Source organism: Notolabrus celidotus, chromosome 2 (genome assembly GCF_009762535.1).
Source record: "Notolabrus celidotus isolate fNotCel1 chromosome 2, fNotCel1.pri, whole genome shotgun sequence".
Classification (NCBI taxonomy): domain Eukaryota; kingdom Metazoa; phylum Chordata; class Actinopteri; order Labriformes; family Labridae; genus Notolabrus; species Notolabrus celidotus.
The window spans coordinates 32,643,733-32,664,156 of record NC_048273.1 but is presented as its reverse complement, the minus strand read 5'-3'; the positions used below and the strand labels follow the sequence as shown (position 1 = coordinate 32,664,156).

General features: G+C 39.8%; 1 protein-coding gene across 1 annotated transcript in view; it reads right to left on the bottom strand.

The window, feature by feature from the left end:
- Positions 1-4,501: 4,501 nt before the first annotated feature.
- nlgn1 (neuroligin 1) overlaps positions 4,502-20,424 on the bottom strand; it is a 529,881-nt gene continuing 513,958 nt past the window's right edge. Inside the window, exons 9-13 of the mRNA XM_034710260.1 lie at positions 20,046-20,407; positions 18,228-18,388; positions 13,745-13,901; positions 12,762-12,839; positions 4,502-12,271 (exon numbers count right to left, since the gene is read on the bottom strand). Of these exons, the coding sequence (XP_034566151.1) occupies positions 11,669-12,271; positions 12,762-12,839; positions 13,745-13,901; positions 18,228-18,388; positions 20,046-20,407 (1,361 nt within the window). The 3' untranslated portion in view covers positions 4,502-11,668. The remainder of the gene's footprint in view (positions 12,272-12,761; positions 12,840-13,744; positions 13,902-18,227; positions 18,389-20,045; positions 20,408-20,424) is intronic.

Genomic DNA, 20,424 nt, shown 5'->3' with positions numbered 1-20,424 from the left:
CAAAGAGCGAGAAAATGTCACCGTCTTCCAAGAAGGATGAATTCTGATTGATTTCCAATTACCACTAAAACAAAATACAAGTCTTTTTTTAGAGGATCTCTGTGTTAGAGGGGAGAGAAAGAATGAGAATGAAAGCTGGAGAGTTCTCGTCTGGGTGTGGTAGTTAAGATCAGAGGAAATACTGTATAATGAAGCATTGCAACCCTGAAGGCACACAAACAGACCCTGAAGTCTGTGGGAGGAGCACCACAAAGCACACTGCTCTGAATTTGAACAGCTCTTATCATGCATTTGTGGCACTGGAGTATAACAAAAGCAATCGCATGCAGGAAAAAGAGATGAAGCACCACTGATTCTAAACCCTTATTGGTGCTGCAGGAAATAAGATAAAAATAGAAGATACAACGTAAGAGATCATCCAATGCAAAGAGAACTGGAGTCGAAGGGCACCACCAACCAGACATAATGCAACCTGTTGAGACTTATTTCATACAAACATTAGATATATTGATATTAATGTAATTATAAGGTGGTGAAGTTAAGTTATTTTATTTCTTTAGGCTGTTGTCTTCACTTTAAGATTGTTCAAGTGTATCTTTCGTCGGCCCATTTTAGAGTCATGATGGAGGATTAGAGGCCACGACTCAGGTTTGTTAGGTGACACCTGGTGTTGTTCACTGCCCCCTTTTTCCATACTTAATTTTTTACAATCTATAAGCACTCTCAACAACATCCCTATAGACTTAAATATTAGTATTCCCTGTTGATGAGTCATGTATTGCATTTCTGTCTGTCCTGCAAGCAGGATCCAGTCTCAAGTTGTTCTTCCCTCCACACTGCCCATGAATGGAAGTTGCTTCTCACACAAGTTGTGAGAAAATGCTGCGTTCTGTTCATATTGTTCAGCCTCTTTTAGAAAAAAAACAAAAAACAATTGATAATGATTAATTTATATTTATCAGTGATAGTTCAGTGTGGACACATGCATAGACTGTATAAATAATGGACGTAGTATCCGTGACATCACCCATTCGTTTCTGAGGCGCTGTTTTGAGGTCAATCATCAGCGGGAGCCATACTGGAAATGCTGAACACAACCTAACTGCTGAGGTAAAGAGGCGGGCTTTGAGCCTCCTAGCCAACAGCTACAGGGTTCCCGCCTGTCAATCAAGCAGCTGCACCTCTCATAACGGAAAACTCGTAATCTTAATTTCTTCAAAATATCCTCGTTATGAAAAAATTCACCCCCTGTAGAGTGTGTGCCGATCCAGAAATGAGCTATCGAGACTACACTCGTTTTTTGTACCAGGCTGTAAACATGTTTATTTCTGCTGTAAAGATGGTCTTTTTTTAAATTGGTGTGTATGTAGTTTCCAGTACTTTTGGAGCCAGCTTCAAGTGGACACTTAAAGAACCGCAATAAAGCTGATTACTCTAAACCAGCTAAATGGATATTGCTGCAAATAATCTGAAAAATTCTAAATGTGGATGCCAAACACTCTAGCTGGTCTCGGCAGAATAGCTGTCTTTAAGACCACCATAACTTTAAGGTGAGCATCCAGGTTAGCACCTGGCCAAAAATAATAACATACTTTTCCATAAGCTCAAACAACAGCCAGAAAAATGTTTGCAAAGTATGCAGAGCTTTGTGATCTTACAGCAGAGTTGACCTTTGATGTTTTGGATTGTTGGAATATCATCTTGCATCATTGTACCTGATCAGATATGCACAATTTCATAAGAATGCAATCTTGCATCATGACTTAAAATGTGATTTGTGAGGACACAGTAATGTTGACCTTTGACCATCGTATACTTCAAAGCTCATTCCTAAGGTTTGTGCCGCATCTAAAAAGAAATAAAAAAAATAAAAACAGAAAATCCTCCAGGGCATTCTAAAGATAGAGCGTCAACATAAATAGAACATTCAGACAACCAAAAACATAACGCCTCCAGCGAGGGCTGTCATCAGAGAATAGACATACAAAATATGAAATGATCTCCTCTTATTGAAGGCAGATGGGTTAATGTGATTCTTTAAATCCTAAGGCAAACAGCTCACTAATTAGTGACCTCATTCCTTGTGCAAGGAGTACTTACACAAAAGCTAATGCAACAAAAAGAGTATGGTTTTCTCTGATTTGCATCTTTCTTTAGGTACATAAAAACCAACATCCTAAATATCATCATAAATTGTAATTACTCATGGAAAAAAAAACCATACATTTCCATCTTCTTGGATATAAAATGCCAGTTTCAGAGGTGACATTTCAGCTGTGTTAATCACTTTTCCTGACACAGAAGGATGACCAACGCAATCACAACCCTGCCGACATTTTGGTGTCTTGTTTTGAAACCAGAGAGGGAACAGTCCGCATCATTTCAAACGAGGGGAATAATTCACAAATGAGTGCAGCGAGAGAAATGAAACTGACCTAACTAATCTAAGGTTGGTCAGTTATATAAGGTAAATGAGACATATTCTGGTCTCTGCCAAAACTGCGCTCATCATTTACTGCCGGTACAAAGCACAGCTGCGAGGCTCTGAATTGAATCCAGAAGTATGAACACATTATGTAATGTCAGCTGCCCTACATGGGCTACTTCAGTGGTTATTTCAAACAATCAGTTGTCAAGTTCGAAAGTCATTCATGCTCCTGCACGACCCACATTGGAGCCTTTTGAACTCCACATGGAAATATTTGTGACTGAAGTTCTTCAAGAGCAGATTTTCTGTCGGGGAGGAATAATGTTGAATTCCAGCAAATGCCACTCTCGGGGTGCTGTATGGTTTCAGGATAGCATAGCTGGGGAGACAGGGTTAGTAGCACTTTAAATCAAGATTGCACACCTATATAGTACAACAGAGTATTAGGGCTGTGTTAAAGAGGGGGGAAAAGAGAGATTTTGAGAATAAAGTGAATATACAGGAATAAAATTATACATTTGCAGGGTGATGTCATAACTTTACAAGAATTAATTCCCAAAGTATGTGAATGAAGTCAATATTTTAGTCGATAGTGTGCTGTGTGTTATTTTGAAGGGGGAGATCAGAGGAACAGCCGGCCACATGTACTTAGATGATGAATGTGAAGCATCTTAAGAAGTTGCACTTTGGTAAAGGTTTCACAAATACATGAATACACAATCTTTTAGCAGATGAGAAGAAGATCAGCTAAAAGGCAGCCCGGGGATGCATCTGCGACCACTCTTTGTCCTCGGATGTTGAATATAAATTGATTCACGTTTCCCGCATTGTAGTGCATGCGGCTGGCTGTTCTTCTGATCTGCCACTAAATTACATAGATCAACCATATCCTGTGATTACAACTTTTTTTACGACTCATAAAATTGGAACTTTATCCTCGTAAATGTACAACTTTTATATTGTTAACTATTTGCTCTCATGACCTAATTAACAAATATTGAATCACAATGTTATTCCTGTAACGTTATGACTCAATCAAAATCTCAGACAGTTTCTTAGCCTTAATGTGTCCCTATTCCTTCTTTGTAGGAAAGACACACCAAAGTAAATGAAAAAACACAACATGAAGTCAAAAAACGACATGACAAAACACACAGCAGTTGCAGAAAGGACCAAAAAACATCCACAAGTTTCCAGAGAAAACAACTGAAATATCATCAGGTAATACAGATATCATGCAATCAGAATGTTGACACCAAAAGGGGAAAAATCAAGTGATTTTCTTCTTTGTTTGTGTGAATGATTTACCGCAGTTGTCACACTTTGAGTTTTTTTTTTTTTTTTTTTGTATGTTCTGAATATTTCCCAACGGAGATTTTTTTAATTAAGCTTTCAATGTGTCTATTTGCATGCATTAAGCTTGTGCTCACTGAGCCTCCTGAGCCACCGTAGATTCTGAAGATGATTGATGGCCCAGTTAAAGGCTGTACAGTGAAAGAGCTCCACTGTATGTGGGGTAAAATCAATAAGCAATAATGTTAAGCTAACAGCAACTTTTCACATACAACACCATATCCAGCTATAATGAATCAAAGAAGCCCCACATACATATAGATGAATGGAGTAAACAATACAAGCTGCACATAATAGAAATGTCATTTGAGTCCTCAGAGTATAAAAATAAACATATAAGCTGTTTGTGAAAGATTTGCAAGGATGAAATGGTTTAATATGTTTCTCATCAGCAGGTTCAGCCCTTCACACTGAGACTGTTTGATGGATGTAAACCTGCTACCGGAGTGTTTCCCTGTTACAGTGTGATGCGTAGGATTCCTTAAGCCCAAGTGTCGGCAGGCATTAGCTTTTAGTCCTAATGTGCATGCAGATGACGACAAAGCTTGTTCTGCCTTCAGTCGTTGAAAACAAATTTAATCCAGCCACAAATAAATTGCCAGAGTAATTACTTGTGAGTGAGACTTGATGTATGCTTCACCAATTGAATTAGTCACTTTGCATGAACAGGCACAGAAAATAATAAATGAAGAAGCAAGAGAGGAGAGAGAAAAAAACATATCAGCATATTAAAATCATTTATTGTGCTCCAGAAGAGTAATTACTATTTAACCAGAAAGAAAGACAAGTGACAAATAATCTACATTACAAATGCCAGACCAGCTCACATAGTACCCCCCTGTTTCACATGGCATTCAGAGAACAAATCCACCTTAAGACTGCTAGCAAAAACCTCTCAGGATGAATCTGAGGGTTTGGTTTGTTGTCGTTTCTGCTGCGATTTTTGAGGTTAGAAAATGGCACGTTGCGTTACATTCATTCGCAGTGCTCGTTCCCCCCTTCCCTGTCCGTCCCGTACACTACAGCACAGGCTGACAGCAGACCACGGTCAGGGCAGGTTTACACTGGAACAAAAGTGAAGCGTCCCCCTAGAACAGGGTTTCTTAAGAGTCTTCAGTCCTACACTGTGTGGATTCATACTCACCTAAATGGACTGGCTCATTTAAACTTACTGGTGTTGGGATTTCAACAGAAATTACTGAAGAAATGCTACCTGGATAGGATCCGAGTTCCTGTCTTTGAATGATTGACACACAGCTTGACATTGGGTGGGAGTCATTCTGAACTCTGGAGCATCCTCACACTTTTATCTTACATCTGCCTTTTAGAGGTGTACACTGTTTTTGTTTTGAAGCATGTGCTCTTGCAAGCACATGACTATATAAACCCAAATTCAAGTCTTAGTCAGGACAAGCCAGATGTCAAATGACACATGAAATAATCATAATATTAAATATATCAATACAGAAACAGAAAATAGGCACATTGCAGGAACACACTGATGAATATCGAGTACAAGCTTCAGTTGTCATCCATGGAAAGTATCTCTAACTGGAAAATAAACAATATCAGAACATGAATTTCCATTTAACGCACTCAATAAGGGCTGTTATATAGTTTGAAAAAGCATATTTTGAAGTTTAAAACAATGCCATGGTGGTCTTGAAATATGTGGGTTTAAAACCAAACACCCAAAAGAAACAAATTCTTGCGCCGTGCTGCACCCACTCAGTGTCCTAACATGACTGTTGAGTCTTAGAGAAATATAAGTGTTGTAACCGCCACACATCAGTCATGAACCAGAGACTTTGTTTAAAAAAAATGTTTAAAAAGGTTCTTGTTTATGTCTGTATGGTCCCATAAACTTAAATGAAAGGTAAACCCTTCTCCTTCAGAAAAAGATCTTCCCTGTAAAAACTGCCAGAGCATATGAACAGTATCAAAACTGCAATTAAATTGTAGCTTGTTTTCATATTTTACATGCTCATTTAACGATCCAGTCATGTTTTATTGTTATTAGTTCTTAGTTTAAAAGCTGAATGTTTCCTCTATGAAAGGATAGGTGTGTGAGTTGGTCAGTCTTTTGGTTAAGCTTGTAACAGAACTTAAAGAGGGGTATCATGCTCATTTTCAGGCTTTATATTGTTATATTGTCCCTTTGATAGCTTTGTTTGAGCTGTACATGATTTACAGCTCAAAAGATTATTGACTTCTCTTAGACTGTTGTCTTTGAAAACACTCATGTCGCCCTCTGTCTGAAATGTTTCTATCCTGCTGCTGTCTCTTTAAGGGCCCAACCCCCAGCACTCCAGAACCCACACTCAATGTTGCCACGCTACAAAGGTGTGTTTCTCCATTTGATATGAAAAATTATGAAATATTGCCATATGTTTTGGACCCCAGGCAGATTGGAAAGGACAAACAAAATCCCCAGCAACAAAGCACAGACCAGTACATTTCTGTGTGGTAAGCGTTGCACTTTGAGGTAGATTCACCAATCAGGGCAAATCTCCTGTTCCTCTATTTAGCTCGTTTGACTTTTTGTACAAGCCATTCAGAGCAGCCTGCAGTCTCATCCTGGGATAACTCCAACACATGTTTAACTCTCAATTTGCAACTTTGCCCACCTAGGGTATTGGCATCCAATATTTTAACCTAATATTTGTTTGTTAAACATGAAAAAGCATAGCACCACCTCTTTCAGTAAATTAGGTTTAGTTTCTTATTATGGAGTTAATGCTGCTGAATTATGCCGTTGAGTCTTGAGGGGACACTTACAATTACTTCCAAGCTCCTAATGGTGATAAGGTCATACACTTAATTGTTGCACTTTTTACATATATTTATGATGGCCAACTAACAAGTTTAGATAATTATTTTTGACAGCTTTTATTCCAGCTTTTCACAAAATTGGGAGAAATCAGCTTTTTATGAATTCTCTAAGAGCTGCACTCTGGGATAACACACATGGAGTGTACAAATTGTAAAAAAGTGAGTGTAAAAAGAATATGCTGTCTGAAATATTATTACATCATATGTACAGTATATTATTCAATCACTTGAGGGTGAAAGACATCGGAAAATGTGATTTTTATTCCACTGAAATAATAAACCCACTTGGAAGATTTATTTTACTCATTATGAACTGTTTTAAGCTGCAGCCTGTTATATCATCACCCTCAATCATTAACATAGTTATTTAGTGTGAGGTGACGTTTTTATAAAACACGCATGAAAGACACCCTGTGGCCAAGTTTATGACCACTAGAGGTGGTGTTTAGCTTTTTGTAAGTCCTAGTATTATTGTGCAGAATAATGCACATCCACTTAGAGCAGCATTTCTGGCAATTGCTGGAGACAGCAAAGCAAACTGACAACCGTGGATGTTATTTATATTGAAAGCTACCATTTTATTTTAACAGAAGAGAAAAACATGTCGAAGGGCTGAAGAATATACAAAGAAAGCAATGCAATTTCCCAACCATCCACTGAATTAAAGCACTATGGAAAAGTTAAATGAGGTAGGAAATGCATTTGATATGTTTGATAGCCTTTCATAATCAACTTGTTTTTCTGAGAAGATAAAAAACATGAATTTAAAACTTCTCAGAAAGCCTTTTTGTTTCCTCATAACTGATGGCTTAGATTAAGAATGTGCCAAGAGGAAGACAGTCTGACAAGTATGAAATGAACTGATATTTTCACTTGTAGTCTGTAACTTTCAACAACAAAAAAACAACTTTAAATGATAAGAAAGTTGAATTAAACTAATCAGATATCATCCAATATGGTTGAAAATGACATTATGCACACATGTTGCAGTATAAATTGTATTCAAGTACATGAGTCTCCTAAGTGGGGCATGGTGGCATGACTGATTGAACTACCAATCTTCTCGCATGCTATCTACTGTATCTCCAACAATGAGCAGCAATTGTTTCAGTCTCATTAAACATGATAGGTCCTCTCTTGGTGGTCAGCGAATTATTTCTCCCTCCCTTTTTTGATTTCTGACGCCGAGTATTAAAAACGTCTTTCCCATCTTCTCATTCACCAAGGAGGCATCTGATAGCTCGTGTTTTTAATCAGCCTTGATGAGGTCTGCTGTAGCTGTCTCTCAAATTACGAAGCTAGCTCCAGATTTTATCAGTCTTGCCAACACTACTTCTCTTTCCACTGAGCTGCTTATTTAAGTTTAAATGATAGTAGCAGTGTTTTTTTTAACTTTCTCAATCTATACAGTCAGCGCTCCTCTCAGCGTCTTCTCTTAAGGTCATCTGATGGTGTTAGTACCAAAAGTTGCAGCTTTTCTCTCTTTTTTAATTTGCTTTGGTAACCAAACTTCTCCTCTGTCAGTTTTAAGGCATGATGAAGCAATTTAACGCCTTTACTTGCTTATATAATGCTTGATTCATGAGTCATTGCAGAACTGCCAGTCCAATACCTTTTTTTAGACCTTCCGTCTAGTTTTAAATCCTCAAGCAATCCAGCAGGTCAGCCTGTTCTGTTAGGGGAAGTAGGACTGTTGTTGTTTGTATGTAGTCACCACACATGCCTAATCGTGTTAGCGACTGTCACCATGCAGACAGCTTTAAGCTTTTCTAATATGTCAGGTGCTTGCAAATCTTTGTTTGCACCAATAAATTAAATGCAACAAGTAACAACAGCTGAGATGTGTTTTATAAAGGTTTTGGATGTTTAGAGCTGTCCAAAAATAATGGTTTATTCCCAAAATCTGAATCCTAATTTGGCTACAGTTGGGTTGATATTATGTGATATTCTGTGTAGTACATTTTCTTGTGCTGAGACATTTTTTTGATTTTATAATGTCCTCAGCTATTACTGTTGGTGGGCAGCCAAAACAACATCAGTTTTTATTTTGTGTAAAGGTTCACCTAAACATAATGTGAAATCTGTTTCAGCAATCTGCTACAAAAACAAGGTGGTGTTGTTTTTATATTGGTCTAGTAAATCTTCATTCAAGTCCAGGCAATATTTATAATTAGCTTATATTAAATATCTTGTGTTGATACCAAACACTAGGAGTAACCATGCCTAATTACCCAGCACATGGTTGTGTGAGAGTGTTACCACATGTGGCTTCAGCTGCAAATATTTGATGTTGTTGACATACAAATGTCAGAAAGGGGGCAATAGGGTGTTGAAGCAAGGAAGTTGGTGCAGGGCCAAAAGACCTAGTGGACTGATTGTTTCCAAATTCTGACATTCACACTTTTTCAAGTTGTTAGCTTGTTTTTAATAGAGAAGGGTATTAAAAAGCCTCTGGCCCATGAGGATGATGTGTGATAATAGCCTTGGAATCTTTCTTTTGTTCAAATCCCAGATCAAGCCCTCGCAGTTCATTTCATCCAGAGAAACAATCTGGAGCCAACAGATGTAATTAGTTTATTCAATTTAAATCTTCTCCCAAAAAGGCAACACTGCCAAAGACTGGCTTGATTGTATCCCTCCCCCAACCAGCTTGTGTGCTGCAGTGTTACATGGGGTACCAGTAGTCTGCACTCATTATTTTGAATGACTGCACAGTGCCTGTGAGCAATCCAAAAGGGAAAGGATGTATTCTCACAACAGAGGCCTCCACACATCTACACTTTAGTGAGAGGAAAACAGGGAGACAAGCGTTTCAGCTTACCAAGTAGCATCTCTGTGCCTGTATACAGATCTTATATCCGAGCACAATAGGCTTGCCATCCAGGGTATTCCACTCTCTGTCTGTTTTGAAGATCACCACTTTACCCCCCATGACTCCTAAGCGACTGAATCAGACTGCATTCTGCTTTTTTGTATGACACTTTCCCGCTCCGGTGGCTAACATTGTTTGCTGCCAAGGCTTCACTGACCTAAAGATGTGAGCGATGGCAAACAGGCTAGCAGGAGATGGCATACTGAAGGCGTTGGGGATGCGAGGGGGAAACCGTTTTGCTAAACAGCCCAACCTGTCAGCTCAGTATAAAAGATGAGACAGTAGAGAATCTTTTGTAGAAAAAAAGAAAAGGGAAAAAATGAGAAAAGAAGTAGCTCTTTAAAGTGAGGTAAAGAAGGTTGACTGTGGGTCTCAGCTGCTACCCAACACCTTTTTTTTCTTCCTGCACATGAACGCTGTGTGCCTCCAGAAGGGATCAACCTTGACTTATGATGAAAACTACATGAAAAGTGCATCATGGGAATCAACCTACCCTGACCCTAGCTCTTCGTCATGTCCAACTTTCTGTGCATTTCCAGAGATTTCCACCCAATGTGATCTGTCTGTGCTTGGCCTTTGACTTGCGTTAGTCACATATAGGCATTCATGTTTAAAGAACCAACAGAGTGTGGCTGGATGAAGGAAAAGAAAAGCCCAGAGATCCACTAATCCACCATATTTTCCACTCCTCTAACCCCGGTCAATCATCACACCTTCCAGTTAAAGAAAAGAAAAATGGGCGATGGAATAAACAGTGCAGGTAATAACTTCTATACGGTAAAGTGGTCCAATAGGTAGAATAGCAAAGAACACTGGTCTTAACTGAAGGTACAATGAGTTTGATTGATACAGTGTAATGTGATTTACCCACTATCAAAAAATAGTACCAACACACAGAGTACAAAACTAGTCCTTATAACCCCAGCTCCACTCAAGCTATATTATTTTATGCAAAAAAGTTTTACCACATCCCCAGCCCTTCCCTTTCTGTCCCACAACATCCACGACCTGGAACTGCATTTCCCATGGTCCTGTGAGGGTGTGTGTTTTCCCGTAATCCAATCAGGAATCCATCTGAAATTGCTCCAATGCGAGGGAGAGGGTGAAAATTATTCTTAATAATGACATAATCAGCAGAGCAGCCATCAAGCAGATAAATTGTCATGCGCATCGTGCTAAAATATCCAATTATCCTTTGTCCCCCAGCTCTCTGTGTTGAAGTTGGAACTGCCAGAAAGCCAGTAGGTGGATCCCCACTTCCCACTGGTTCAGTCCTGCTGGCAGGTTTGCAGTATAACGTCCCCCCCGAATTAGAAGAGGGCTTAAACAGCCTTGGTGCTTAGTGTACAGATCTAGATATGTAAATAGGTTCTATACAATAAAATTGTTCCCAATCCTGAAAAATAAATGGATGAAAAGTATCTGTGATATTTTTTTTCCTCAAAATGGTTCCATTGTGCATACAGGGTTTCTTTTTTCTTTGAAGTTCTCAGTCCTTCCTTTGCTCTATTCAACTATTGTTTTTGCTTTATCTTACATAGCCTCCATTTATGAAGTTAACACATGCCTAGATTGGTTTGCGCCGCATCTACTCTGTGCCCCACAAACAGAGTAATCTGCAACGCGACGCCAAAGGAAAACAATACGTTTTCTTTCTTTTACAAAGTGCTCCCCTCTTCTCACCTCCGAGGCGTGTCTGATGCTCTGTTCTGCTTCCAGATAATACTGTCAAGCAGTCATTTGTCAAAGGATCCCGAAGGCCATATCTGTCGCTAGAAAGAAAAAGTAGTTTACTGTACCTTGTTTTGCTGCAATATCAGAACAGAAATAATAATAAAAAACATCCTCCTCCTTGTCTAAGCTTGTAAGGTTGTTTTTCTCCCACTGTGTATTTGTACTTTTTTCTTCTTGTCTTTTATTTTCTACAAAAAACATAATTATTCTTTTTTTTTTTCCTCTCGTCCAAACCCCAAGTAATCCATTGACTATATTCCCTCAGGTATGAACAGGGTGTCGTACAATCCCAGTATAATCCGTTGGGTGTCTGGCAACTCCAAGCTGGCGATTCAGCTCCTGACACACCTGCGTTTGTCAGCATGTTGGCCATAAGTCTCTGCTGTAGCAATGGCGTTAGATTTTGCCTCAGCCGTCAGAGTCCTGCCTGTGTTGGTGCATCCACTGGGCTATACCCGGGTGGTGGAGTGTGAGTGTGGATGCGGGTGGGGCAGGGTGTTATTCTGCCCGCTGCCAGGGAAGGTGTTGAAAGAATGGAGTGAGGTGAGCCCCCCCATGGTGCTGGGGATCATGGTTATGGTGTTTGGCGTCATGAGCGGGATGTCATCTGGCGAGCGCCTCATGGCCAGAGTGTAGTCCGGCGGGCAGGCAGTCCTCAGCACCATGTCGTGCGGGTGCAGGGAGTCACCCACCCCCCTGCAATCCCGGTCCAGGTCTGAGTGCTGCTTCATCTGCAGGGACATGATCTCCTCCTCCTGAGTGTGAGCCAGGTCATTGGCGGCGCTCCGCTGGGGACTGCAGCGCCTGTGGACATCATGCCGGCGCTTGTCCTTTTTGTAGTATAATGCAGCAAAGGCCAGGATATTGAGGAAGAGCAGGGATGCTCCGACGGCGATGGTCACCGACAGCTCTGTGGAGTAGTCCCGCTGGTCCACAAGATGTGGCTGGTTGATGCTGTCCTGGGTCTCGGTGGGGAACGGAGTTGGGTTGGGTCGCTTGGTCACTAGAACCTTGGTTTTTGGGGTGCGGTTGGTAGCCTCTGGAGGCGGGATCTGAAGACAGGACGCACAATGGTTAGTTTATGATGGATTTATGGTTAAAATTATGGAAATAAAGTATGGGAAAATTAAACATGTCTTATGATTACAGTCTGAACTTGTAAAGTAAGTGTAAAGCTGATGAAAAATAAAAGGCAATTATTTGATAACAACTAAATGTGCAATCCCTTATTCCAACTCATAGTAAAGCTGATGTACATTACACGTCTTGGCAGATGATACCCTCCTGTTCTCATGACGATATATCTAAAGTTCTGTGCAACTTTAAGGTTTCACATCTTGCATTAGAAGAAGCTCACAAGAGGCGCCCGAGGCCAGGACAAGACAATGGCCGGAGTCAAAAAGCAATCTAAATGTTGCTTTTAGAAACTTGTTTATTTCTCTGTAAATTGCTTGGACCTAATCCAGTACTTTTGCTGCCGAGGAATCAACTCAGGTAGTTGATTTAAATAACAGGATGAAGTAAAGATGATTTAGTACCAACCTTGGTGGTGGTGGGGATGAGTTGGGTGACCTCGTTGAGACTGTGCAGATGAGGAACCAGCTCCAACCACAGGTTGACCTGAGGAGAGGTAAAGGGAATATGAGGTTGGGGACAAAATGAAGAAATACCACAAATGAGAACTGCCTTGAGAAGAGCGTACCAAGATGACTGTGAAATTATGTGGGTATCGCAATTGTATCATTCTACCTTTATAAAGTATATATAGAAAATCTATATATTGAAAAATATAAAATTAACTTAATGCTGTGCAAACATAGACAAGCCAATCATGTGTGACATGGTCGTAACAGGTGCCCATTATTGAGAAAAAGGAGGAGATAAAATTAGTAGAGGAAGTTGGGTATTGCAGGAGAAAATGCTCTGCAACACAGAAACAGATATCCTAAATGCAAATATGAATGCAATAACAGTAGTGGGAATAGAAATCTATTCATTTAGACTCCAACAATACATGAGGACAAGAAACTGGAGTTGGAGAAGAATTTGATTAAAATAATATTTCCAAAGTAGCCACATCATTGCCTGCCATGCAGTGATGGAATTCATTTTCTTAGGGCAGTGTTGTTCATCCGTAGCACAAAAATAAAGTGCAATCATTACATAACTGCAACTCCATTGTTTATTTTAATCTGGTTACATAATTATAATGGGATGAAAAGTGACCAATCATCTTCTGTGCAGACTTACAGGGACAAATGTGGTCTCAGGAGTTGAGCTTTGACATGACAATACTCAAAAAGGTTATTTATGCAGCATTAGTTATAAATTGTAATTGAGGGGAACCCAGCTTTTTAATTCTGAAATGTGTTGTGCAGACAGAAACAAAGCTGGCTAAGACAAGGTTACATTTAAAAATGTGCAGTCTATTCCAAGATGGATAATGTCAGCATTTAGTTCTGAGGGTTTTAAACATATAAATCCACACAGACACAGAGAGTGAACTCTGGTATGTCTGACTTTACCTTGTTAGCGCGGTAGTGCTCTTTGACCCGCGGCTTCAAGCCAATGTGAAGGTACAGCTGGTCTTTCTGGTTGTAGCGCGTCCATGCAACTTCTTCAAAGCGATTGGGCTTGGTGTGGATGAACTTGGTGTCCTGGGGGACTGGCTGGTTGGGGTCCCTGATGAAGAAGATGAAAGAGGAACAGGTTTTCAATTAGATCATTCACAGAGCGAACAATGCAACAGCACATGTAGCTTCTATCCTGGCCGATCAGTAAGAGTGATCTCACCTCACGGATGTTTTTTTCTTCTGTGGTGAGGAAGAATAAAGCTAAACCAAAGATAGTTTGGACCTCTGAGACATGACTGTGTGTTTATTAAAATTTTAATTCTGACCTAAGTGTAGCAACTCCCTCAGGGTAATCAGTGTAATTAAGAAAATAGAGGTAGGCAGAGTTAGATGAAGCCCTAAGGTTTCATCAAATATTAATCAACAGTTTCTGAGATATCACACCTGATAAAAATCAAAAAAGGTCAAAATGAATGTTATTACTCACAGATGATTGCTTTTCTAAAGATTCTGATTACATGAAAAGGTCTTACGATATTTAATATCATAATTTTAAGTTCTAAGTTTGAGTTATAGAGCTAAAAAAATTAAACATTCACGTTATTTTTTTAAAATTAGTATTTCTCATTGGGGGTATATATATACATTAAGAAGGCTTATAACCAATGTCTATGTTTAGGTAGAAATACTGTTCAACCATGCTGATAATTTACATACAGTACATGCTTTGGCAGTTGCTGTCAATCAACTTAAGTTGTAGCTACTGCTATAGTTTGATGTATAATCCACTTTCAGAAATATACCAGAAATAAGCCTTCATAACTCTTGAATGAACCGTAATGTAAATGCAGGTCAGTTACCCTATGTCACCTCTCTCTTCATATTCAGTACAGAGCAGCTTTCAAGGCGTATTTCACATGGGATCCAGTGCTAAATAGACCCACTTACACTTAATCTGGGCTGAACAGAGCCAGCCATTTGAGCTATGGAAGCCCATTCAGACCCACTGAGCGCCCCATTGTCTGAGAGCGGCATGTGGAGCCAGCCAGACCCCATCAGGAACACGCTTAACCATTCAAATTGGCGGCATAAATCTCCTAGGTACCCGGCATTCCACGTCAATTTAGGGTTATATATGTAGATAATTAGAGCCTTTCTGTTCCCCTCAGGGCTACCGGGCAGTGCACAGAAAAAGCCAATGTCCCCCCATTACGCTCTCAAAAAACAATTACTGATGTGACTATATGCCGAAAGGCAACGTGGGACAGAAGGGGGAAAAAGGATTTAAATTTTGTCCCATTGAGAATGTCACTCTTCAGGCTACGTCTATTAATTAAGAATGTATTTGAAGATATGTCGAGAGTGTCTGCATGGAATACCAATTACACCGCACAGTCCATAAAACAGGATAGCATAATTCTCTTCTCCTGGTCATCAAATGTGGGTTAATATTGAGGGAACACAATTACAATGAAATCATCAATTAGTCCATGGGCTTGTAATAGTAATTGTATGTTGATCAAGTGAGGAAGGAGTGGTTTCAGAATACACACACATACAAAGGCTATTCAAGTAACCCTTAGGCTGACCTTTATAGATCTACTTAATGCTCTGCATATGCACATGTTTAAGCTTGCAAATGGTCTTGCTCTATGAACAAGAGACACAAGACTAGGAGTATACATGTATCCTATTCTTTGTATAAGAAATCACAACATAGAGTGTATTATCTGTATTACCTCTTTGTCTTCAGAGCATCTCTTATCCCTTTGAAGTTATCTCACATTGAACTGCTCTTTAGGCCTTATGTTTGAATTTAAATCTTAAAGGTGACATATCACGCTTTTTTCATCAATATATATTGGTCTAAGAGGTCCCCAAAACATGTCTTTAAAGTTTATGCTCAAAAAAACACTTTGAAATCAGATTTTGGTCTGCCTGAAAAGCCCTCTTCTTCAGTCCTCCTCAGAACACTCTGTTTTCTCTCTGACCACGCCCCCTCAGGAAGTGGATGTGCCCTCGGCTCTCCAGCACATTGATCTATATGTTAGCTGAATATACACGGCTGCTCAGAGATCACGTTACTTCAACCCTCTGAATCTGATCCAGAATCTGATCCTGACGGAGAGGCGCCTGTAGCAGGACCTTTCTGAAGGATTGGTCACAGATTTAGTGTTTCTTGTTGCTTTATTTATCAGTATGTCGACGTGTGTCTTGGTACACAGCTACGAACATGTAGCTATGTGGCTATGCTAACTAGCGCTAGCACTTATCCATGATAAATAAAAATCATCCACTAGATCTTCAAATCTGCAGGCCTGGGGAGTAAAACCGACCTCTACCAGAAAGGCAGCAGGACCTTTCTGAAGGATTGGTCACAGATTTAGTGTTTCTTGTTGTTTTATTTGTCAGTATGTCGACGTGTGTCTTGGTACACAACTACAGCTATGAACATGTAGCTATGTGGCTATGCTAATTAGCGCTATAACTTATCCATGACAAATAAAAATCATCCACTAGATCTTCAAATCTGCAGACGTGGGGAGTAAAACCGACCTCTGCCAGAAAGGCAGCGGGACCTTTTCTGAAGGATTGGTCAAAGATTTAGTGTTTCTTGTTGTTTTATTTGTCAGTATGTAGACGTGTGTCTTGGTACACAGCTACAGCTACGACATGTAGCTATGTAGCTATGCTAACTAGCGCTAGCACTTATCCATGATAAGTAAAAATCATCCACTAGATCTTCAAATCTGCAGACGTGGGGAGTAAAACCGACCTTTGTGTTTATTAAGACAGCTTACAACTAGCATGCCTCCCTCCTAAGCTCCTTGTTACCACACATTTGTGCAGGTAATGAAAAACGGAGGGGGGATTCAGTATTATTTTATACAGTCTATGGGCTGAACAAGCACCGAGCTTTGACTCCGTGACAGACCGGATATTGTTGTTACGTAACAAAAACACGGAAGTCTGAAACGGCTCGTTTCACACACATTTACAGAAAGGTGGAGAAATCAAAACCGGGGCAGAATGGATTTTTTTCATTCTCGGGGGGTTTATAGACATGCCAGGGACACATATTTCAGGTAGAGAACCATTAAAAAGTCGATTTTGCATGATATGTCACCTTTAAAAAAAGTAAAGTTGGACTTGTGTATTAAATTAGCTTCTTTGACATTATAACTAAATATGTGTGGTTTCACACAGCTTCTAAATGCCATCTCAGCCACCACTGACTCATACCTGTCATGGTTTCCTGCTAGGAACATGTTTAATGCGTCATCAATCCTGTGTCTGTCCCATTAGCTGCATCTTAGGAAACATCTTAGGGAGTTGAAAAGTTTGACTCAGTGGCTAAAATTGTGCTTTAGTTAAAAGTCAATCATGACTCTGCATCACAGAGTCACAATAGATGCTGTGAACAGAATGATCACAACAGGCTTTAAGGACACATTCTGGTTGCATTTCCCTGTGTATTAAGCTGTGTCTGTAAAACACAACCAGTCAGATTTTTAGAAAAAGCTGACTTTAAAGGTAAAGTGTGTAGAAATGGTAATATTTAGTCAAATCTAACAGTCAGATTCTAGATTGAGATGCTCACCCCTCCCACAGAGGAAGCAACACTGGCCTTCAAGGACAAGAAGCTCCTGAGATGCATGATGAAGTATAATCGTCAATTTATTTTGCGCATAACAACAACCACGTTTTTCTTCCTTTCCTCGTCTTCCAAACGGTGCATTTCACATGACCAGTCACGCTATGCTAAAACATGTATGTCCCTAGTTTGTCTATTCTGAGCTACGGTAGAAACATGGCAAGGAAGGGAACCTGCATCTTATGTGGATATGAAAGTCTCATTCAAAGTTAATAAGAAACAGAGTGATTTTTATACTCTGTTTATACTATTTATTATTTATTCATACTTACTAATATCATACTCCCTCTACTGAGTCTGTTCTGCTAAATGCCGCTAAGTAATACACTTTGAACCTATAAGAGGAATTTTACTTCAGAGTTTGTTAAATTTCAGATTTAACTATTCGAAGATATGGACACATCTCTGTCATTTGAAACCATTGTCCATTTCTCCCATTATATGTCCTGTTGTTCTCCCACTGATGAGTCTTTTCCATGGACATGCATACTTATAAAAAGCTAGTTTGAAACTCTGACAATATTTGTGTTAAATCTTTTTTTTTCTTTACCTGGGGCAACTTATTACCTACCCCAATGAAAAAGAAAATTGCAAACATGACATTAAAACAAACACAATACTGGAGAAAGTGCAATTCAACTGGTCACATTAGCAAGTGCTAAGTGGGGCAAGTTTCTATCATACATTCAAACAAGCTAACTGTATACTTGAACTCAGGATTAGCTTTTAAAAGGTGAGTTGTGTTGAATTTTGGATGCAGTGGTTAAAATGTCATCATACCCTGTCTTCGCAAAGTTCGTCCAGTAGGTCATGACCACAGCGCTGAGCATCACATCGTTCTTTGAGAAGTTGCAGGGAAACAGCTCTGTTGGTCCAATCATCGGAAGGCCAAATACATACGGGATCTCATCTCCGTGTGCTGCATCCGCCCATGGTGGTACCTAATGAGCAACAGATGAATCAAATCACATCAGTCTTATTACATTTATGCTGCAGATACAGGACACTGAACGGCATTATTAGTGTCACGGACACACAATGGTATATTGTGAGATACACAGATGAATCAAAGAAGCAAGAAAACTACAACAGTTCTCAGAGAGAAAAGGGGAAATGAGGTAAGTTTTTTTTAATAGTATTTTGTCTACCAGATGTGTCCCATTATTCAGCGTATAACAGAGCCAGACAAGATGAGAAATAAAGGGATGGAAGAGAACAGCCTGAAACTGGATTTTAAACCACATTTTTGAAGTAGATTTTGTTGGAGCCTGAGAAATGAATAATATCGTAAAAGAACATGTTGGCATTTATTCCCTCATCCTCACTTTCTTTCTGGACTGCATAAATTAATCAGAGTAGTTGTGTGTGTGCAAGAAGTAAAAAAGTGCTTTTAAACGTTAGAGTAAAGAGCTGGGTAGCCAAAAGTAGAAACAAGAACATTTTGGCTGCAAACGTATCGCTTACATAATATTATTAAAATAAAACCAGTGCTCATTTTGTGCCATGTGAAGTTCTGTCTCTTGGTATGAGTCAGGGCTCAAAACATTAAAGTATTGTTCTCTCAAACAATCAGAAGCAGATTTTGTACCCAAAAGAAACCCACTGAAAAGGAGAAAAAGAACTTGAACTGCTTTTCAGGAATGGCTTTGTTCAATTATAGTAATTATAATTGACTAAATTGTGCACAGTGAATGCATGTTGTTGGCCAAAGTGAGCCAATAATTATGTGATCACATTATCATGGCCATAAGAGGTGATTCAAAATGTATGGTTTCTGTTCCCCTCGTAGGAAATGACCTTCAGTGACAAAAGAACAAGACCTATGTGAATTGCCCAAATCAGACATATGAGTGGTGGTTCAGAGATTGAAAGCAGACAACTTTTAAGCATCTTTAGAATTGAAAAAGTGTCAGTAACAGACAAGAAAAGCTTAAATGACAGGTAGCATCTTTTATTTTTGTCCTATTTTTGTTTTCATGTTATGACTAAGTGGCAACCTCCAGCCTTGAGAATTGAAGCCAATGCGGAAGTATTAAAAACTGCAGTTCCTCTAGTGTCCACTTGAGGCTGGCTGCAGAAGAACCAGAAACCACATACACACCAAAAAAATCTGATCACTACATGGATTACAGCCTGGTACAAAAACTGATTTTAGTGTGACTAGCTCATCTCTCTATCGGCACAAACTGTACGGGTGAATTTTTCATGGCGCAGCAGTTTAGAAGATATTAAGATTACAAGTTTTGCATAATTAGAGGCACAGCTGACTTGACTGACAGGAGGGAACCCTGTAGCTGTTGGCGAGGAGGCTTAAAGCCCAACTCTTTACCTCACACTAGCTGGACAGAAGTAAGGTTTAGTTCAGCATTTCCTATATGGCACCCGCTGACAAGTTAGGTTTCAAAACAGTGCTTCAGAAACAGATGGGTGACGTGACGGATACTACATCCATTTAATATACAGTCTATGGCTATGACTATTTGAACACTTACTTTAGGTTTACCCAAGAAGAAAACCTGTCGTTAAAATTTGAAAATGTATCATGTAGGTGACAACTCCTTAAGTATAAGTAGCACTACTCAAGTGGCAGACACTCACCTGCTCTGTCTGACAGTGGTGATAGAAGGCATAGAAGTACGTAGGTGACCCAAAGCTGGAGTGCAGGTCTGCTGTGGCCACAGCTGGTGCCACCCACTGGTGATCGGTAAAAAGGGCCAGCAGTGTCTTCCTTCGGGTCTCCGGGTTGTGCCTGTCAGCCCAATCTGTGTACATGAACTTGATGGTCTCTCTGAGGATATCTTTACCCTCAGGGTAGCCGTAGAGGTCATCCACAAAGCTGGACACAGCGTAGTCAAAGTCGTTTGCCTGGACGCCGTTTTCGTTATCCACGATGAGCTCCACGAACTTAAGGCCCTCACCCTGGTTAACTCCTAGCATGATGTCATAGTTGAGGAACTCACCTTTAAAAAGATGGAAG